This window comes from Brachyhypopomus gauderio, chromosome 7 (assembly GCF_052324685.1).
Source record: "Brachyhypopomus gauderio isolate BG-103 chromosome 7, BGAUD_0.2, whole genome shotgun sequence".
NCBI classification, from domain to species: Eukaryota; Metazoa; Chordata; class Actinopteri; order Gymnotiformes; family Hypopomidae; genus Brachyhypopomus; species Brachyhypopomus gauderio.
In genome coordinates, this window is record NC_135217.1 from 7,248,792 (window position 1) to 7,254,815 (window position 6,024).

Here is a 6,024-nt window from a genome sequence, read left to right on the forward strand (position 1 = left end):
CTCAGCAGATCTTCTATGCCCTTTGACACAATGGCAAAATCGATTGCATCGATCCTATTGACACGGACTAAAGGATTGATCACGGTGCTTTCGTACCAGCTGTAACGATTTTCCTTCGCGCTGAGCAGATGTTGCCCATGGCAACCCCCTATCGAGGAGTGACCTGTGAGATAACCTTTTTGTACATTTTAAAACAACAGAAAGGTTTGGGGTTCAAAATAATTGAATGACATTTTTTAAGATCGCCTTTAAAACTTTAAAATTTTAAAATACAAAATTGTCACTGGACACCTAGGTAATCGAAATAAGGATATTGCAACATAACTACAAGGTCCTCGCCTTAGCCTGTTTGTTTCATTCATTCTGTACACAGCATTAACAGCTGTTTTGAGTCTGAAACTGAATAACTCAGTTAAGACTACTGGAGCTAAGAGAAGCTGGCGGAAAGGTCGCGGGACATAGGCTACAGTCTTCGTTAGACCTACAGCTAAACTGAACCTGACAGAGAAACGTAACGATAGGTTTGGCTTTTTCTTCTGTACACAAAACACCTAAACAAGCACGTGCAGCACTGTGTTTTTAAACACTCGTATCTAAAATAGTACGTTTAGGTCGCAAAAATTATGCTTAAACAAATTTTAACTGGGTTATATGGAGTACGTTATCTCGTAAAAGCTGGTTGTACAGCTCTCGCTGAGGGCTGCAACTTCACGCCCTTCTTTGCTTGTAGCACACTGAATAGCCGCAGACGAGAAAGCCCGCGCGCTATGCGAAGCGCTCGTGCATCTTTCCAACGTTCGCGTGCGTCATGTTGTCAATGGAAAGGCCGAAGCAGTCTAACGAATGTGCGAAGTGTCAGTGTCTCTCTGACAGGTTAATAAAGTGTTCATGCTATACAATGCTCTTGGGCCGCTACAACAGTGTATTATATTTTACTCTATTAGCAAAAGATTCGTGTTTTCCGTTTCTAAAGTTAATTCATCAGGTCTTAACTGTGACATATATTTCATTGCCTTCATCCGGTCACACCTGATGGGTTCAGCTCCTCAATAATCACTTTTGTAACTACCTATAGTTTTTTTGTAACTACCTATGATTTTAAGTGGTCACAGTAGGCCTAGTTAACGAATAATATGCATTAAGATTAATAATCAAAGAATAAGCCTGAAGTTTAGGAAGTTGTGGAGTTTGCAGTGTCTCTAGTGGCTTTATAAATCTGACTTTGACCAGAGAGCCTGAAATGACATGAAGGTGTGGTGGAAATTATGATGTTCCCATTCTGTCCTATGTTGCTTAGTATCTGTTAATCATATTAGACACATACTTAGAGATGTGATTTATAAAATAAATGAATTAACCATATAGAAGGAACACCGAACCTGTTCAGCGTCCCGTACGTCTTAGTAAGGCCTTATAAAACATGTATTGTCTACCCTGGACGTCCTCGGCCCGTTCCGGGACTGAGGTGTACCTAAACTGACCTCGCTGGAGACACCAGACGTCCTCCTAGTCTCAACATGGAGGTGGCCACGTCGGTTCTCAGACCATCATGAGAACGACAATCTATTTCACTTCTTTATCTTACCTTAACTGTTTCTGACTTTTATTGTGCATACCATTTAAGGGTTACAGAATATACCAGCCTGTGTGGCAGCTCTCGTCAGACCTACAAAAGGCCCTTCATCTGCTGCGCTAGCTGCATTTCAGGATTCCCTTCAGGATAAACCTCTACGGTTATGGTGAGTGGCTGTCAAGCACACCGTTATGCATGGGTGTGTTAGATATAGAGCATAGAGCTTTGCGGCAGTGATGTAGAGAAGAGAACGATGTGTCAGCTGAATGTATAGGGTGCTAATGAATGGAGAGCATCACTAAGGGGACTGATTTCACTGAAGCTTAGGTAAGCACATTAGAGGTAAGAAGACCAAGCACAAAGATGAAGACTGAAAAAGTCAGATAACTGGACCACGAGGAACAATGTCTATGATGTCTAGCTAAGAACGCCAGTTATCATATTCTGGAGGATGGCCAAAGATACTCGTGCTGTTGTACTGCTGTTTTTCTGGCTCCCAGAATTTCTAGTTTCTAAGATGATTTCCAGAAACATTTTTTTTTTCAAATCTCACCCGCAGGCACCCAAAACACCCAAGAAGCAAGCAGCAGAGGGCGTAAACTCCAACGTCTTCTCCGTGTTTGAACAGGCTCAGATACAGAAGTTCAAAAAGGTTGGTGTCTGCCATCTCACTTCTGGTCCTATTTCTTACTCCATCTCCCACCCATCCTTCCATTTCCCCCTTTCTCTCTGTGACCCTCTGTGCTCTCCACTGTCGTCGTCCCCCCCAAAGTCTGTGTCTCTGCCATTGTCTCTCAGCCCGTCCCTGAGTGGTATGTGTAGAATGAGTCTTTGGTGCTGTAGTGCTGAATGGAGTCACACTTGAAAACCTCTGAAGGCTGCGATGATTACAGGACATGGAATGATAGCACTGCACTATCTATCCCATGAGACTGGAGAGAGTGAGATGCTCAGCAATAATAATGTCAAGACAAGGAATGTGAAACATTTTTTTCACCCTTCACACGTGCACTTGTGCACAGAAACGTACACACACAGACAAGTGCATACCAGCACACAATGTTGTTGTCTTAAGCAGTCACACACTCATAGAAGTATGTTGTGTTCTGCAAGTTGCATGCTCTCTGTAACTGCAGCCTCTGGGTTCTGAGAAACTTGTCTCCGGTTGTTTCTTGAAGGCGTTCACCATTATGGACCAGAACAGAGATGGCTTCATTGACAAAAATGACCTGAGGGACACTTTTGCAGCTCTAGGTTGGTTTAGGCACATTTCGAACCACTGAGAGTAGAAATGTCAAGAATCAGTCAAGCAGTCAATCAATCGATAGCCTGTAGTCTGTTGGTCCAGGAATGCATTTCTACAACACATTCAGATTGTGCCACTTTACACAATTTCTAAGCTATTCATTGCTCATACTGTTATCACAACACCACCACCAACAACTACCAAAATATAATACCAAAATAATAAAACAAAACTATAATACTAAAAAACGTAAATATAATAAGAACCAAAATGTTTGCTTCTGAAACTGCTTTTAGAACATCAGCTTCTCACAGTAAATATGACCACTGAACAGTGAATATTGCTCCCTTCCCTGGACTCTTGTAATGACAGGATGGCTGAACGTGCAGCAGGAGGAGATATACGACATGCTGAAGGAGGCGTCGGGGCCCATCACCTTCACTGTGTTCCTCACCATGTTTGGAGAGAAGCTGAAGGGTGAGCACTAGAGAGATCAGCGAGATCCTGCTGCAGCGGTGGGAGGAGTCAGCAGTGTTCAGGTGGGAGTGGGAGGAGTCAGCAGTGTTCAGGTGGGAGTGGGAGGAGTCAGCAGTGTTCAGATGAGAGTGGGGGGAGTCAGCAGTGTTCAGATGAGAGTGGGAGGAGTCAGCAGTGTTCAGGTGGGAGTGGGAGGAGTCAACAGTGTTCAGATGAGAGTGGGAGGAGTCAGCATTGTTCAGGTGGGAGTGGGAGGAGTCCGCAGTGTTCAGATGAGAGTGGGAGGAGTCAGCAGTGTTCAGATGAGAGTGGGAGAAGGCAGCATTGTTCAGGTGGGAGTGGGAGGAGTCAGCAGTGTTCAGATGAGAGTGGGAGGAGTCAGCATTGTTCAGGTGGGAGTGGGAGGAGTCAGCAGTGTTCAGATGAGAGTGGGAGGAGTCAGCATTGTTCAGGTGGGAGTGGGAGAAGGCAGCATTGTTCAGGTGGGAGTGGGAGGAGTCAGCAGTGTTCAGATGAGAGTGGGAGGAGTCAGCATTGTTCAGGTGGGAGTGGTGGGAGACACACGTAAGGCCCTCAGTTGCTGAGCCACCTGTTCTCCTGTAGGGGCGGATCCAGAGAAGACCATTCTCAACGCCTTCAACGTCTTTGACCCAGAAGGAAAAGGTGTCCTGCAGAAGGAGTTGTGAGTTATTTTATCAGTTAGTTGTAATGGTTGGTATGAGTGTGTGTGTGTGTGTGTGTGGTCTGTTTTGGCCAAACTACAAAGCCTCAGGTTCTTCACCCAGTCATCAGGGACCTGCTGCTAGTTCCACTATAAACTACAACTCTCCTGAGTAGGTAATGAAAAGATAAGAAGAAAACTGGAAAAGAACAAAAATGTGGACTGACATGAAGGTTCCCAGGAACTGGTCTGTGGACCTCTCTTCCAGCAGGGTGACTGAAGGAAAATCTGTTTTGCTTATGTTCCTGTCTAGAGTCACAGAGATGTTGACCACACAGGCTGACAGGTTCTCTAATGAAGAGGTAAGAGAACACACACACACACACACACACACACACACACACACATATATACACATTTGTACTATAGTGGTATAACAATGGTAAAATGTACTGTGTGCTGTGTGTGTGTGTGCTATAATGGTAATGTATAATATGTAGTGTACTATGTAGTATGTGTGTGTAGAGACCATGTGTACTGTGCAGTATGATATATTTGTATATATGTCCTACATTGGTAATGTGTACTACATAGAACACATAGTGTTGACACATAGTGTCTGCTGTAGTGATACTGTGTAGTGTGTATGTACTATAGTGGCCCTGTGTGTAAGTGTAAATCACCCTTATCGTAATCATCTTCATCCTTATATTTGTCTTCATCTTCAGGTAAACCAGATCTTCACTGCTTTTCCCCCTGATGTATCGGGAAACCTTGACTATAACAACCTGGTCCACATCACCACCCATGGTGAGGAAAAAGATCAGGAGTAACTAAGCCCCACCCATTCGCTCAGTTAAAATGACCAGGAGTAACTAAGCCCCACCCATTCGCTCAGTTAAAATGACCAGGAGTAACTAAGCCCCACCCATTCGCTCAGTTAAAATGACCAGGAGTAACTAAGCCCCACCCATTCGCTCAGTTAAAATGACCAGGAGTAACTAAGCCCCACCCATTCGCTCAGTTAAAATGACCAGGAGTAACTAAGCCCCACCCATTCGCTCAGTTAAAATGACCAGGAGTAACTAAGCCTCACCCATTCGCTCAGTTAAAATGACCAGGAGTAACTAAGCCACACCCATTCGCTCAGTTAAAATGACCAGGAGTAACTAAGCCACACCCATTCGCTCATCTAAAGCAGTCCAACTTCCTTCAACTCAACCACAATGAAGAACAAAGTATCTCAAAATATCTCACATTTATTCTACCCCTAATAATTTTTAATATGAATATTTGCTTTTACAATAAACTTTTGTCTTTGTCTGGATCATTACAACTTTCATGAGATGTTTAAGTCTGAACAATGTTATTCTCACTGTGGGGATTATGATCACTTTTTACTGTAGCTACTGTACAGAACAAACACTTAGCAGGAACACTTTGAGTGCAAATCTGAAATCTCGCCAGCCTCTGACATAAAAACACATGTTTTGCCCAGAAATAACTAAGACTCGTTTGCCTTAAGCTGCAGTAAATGTGATTCATGCAGGTCTCAGTATTATATTTTCCTTTTGTTTGTGTGTGTGTGTGTGTGTGTACGGCTTATGTGTATGAGTAGATGAGTGATGATGTTAGCAGCTGCTTCGGAGTTTCCTATCGATTTAGTTAGTTATTTATTTATTGCTCGGATGAAGACAAAGCCGTGCTTTTATTTTGGCGTGCACCCTGATGCGTTAGCTGTAATATTATACTGGCTAAAGTACTAGAGAGCAGCACTAGGAATCCCCGGACTGATCCCACTGTCATTAACACCCTGAAATGGTCCTGGCCTTTGGTCCCTGAGACCTTGAGGTTAAGTACTGCAGTCAAAGACCCCGGGGTCACATTGAAGAGTGATATTTTGATGCATGATATTTGATCATCTGGTAGGACGCAGCTTCATGTGTGACAGTTGAACACTCATGAGAGCATCAATGCTAGGTTTTCACATATTTGGCAAAAGAAAAGGTTAATTAAATATGTAATACTGGTGTGTGACGTTTACAAAATTATATGCATGGATTTTAT

General features: G+C 43.4%; 1 protein-coding gene across 3 annotated transcripts; it reads left to right on the forward strand.

Annotated features, from left to right (window-relative positions):
- Nucleotides 1-146: 146 nt before the first annotated feature.
- Nucleotides 147-5,293, forward strand: myl2a (myosin, light chain 2a, regulatory, cardiac, slow). 3 transcript variants are annotated; one of them, XM_077011318.1, is made up of 8 exons: nt 147-165; nt 1,625-1,739; nt 2,133-2,225; nt 2,752-2,827; nt 3,192-3,296; nt 3,900-3,978; nt 4,271-4,319; nt 4,686-5,293. In XM_077011318.1, the coding sequence occupies exons 2-8, from the start codon at nt 1,737-1,739 to the stop codon at nt 4,788-4,790; spliced, it is 510 nt and encodes a 169-aa protein (XP_076867433.1). In that variant the 5' UTR covers nt 147-165; nt 1,625-1,736; the 3' UTR covers nt 4,791-5,293. The 3 variants fall into 3 exon arrangements, with proteins under 3 accessions (XP_076867433.1, XP_076867434.1, XP_076867432.1); XM_077011319.1 differs by lacking the exon at nt 147-165 and adding an exon at nt 348-521; XM_077011317.1 differs by lacking the exon at nt 147-165 and having other exon boundaries at nt 1,528-1,739.
- Nucleotides 5,294-6,024: the final 731 nt, after the last annotated feature.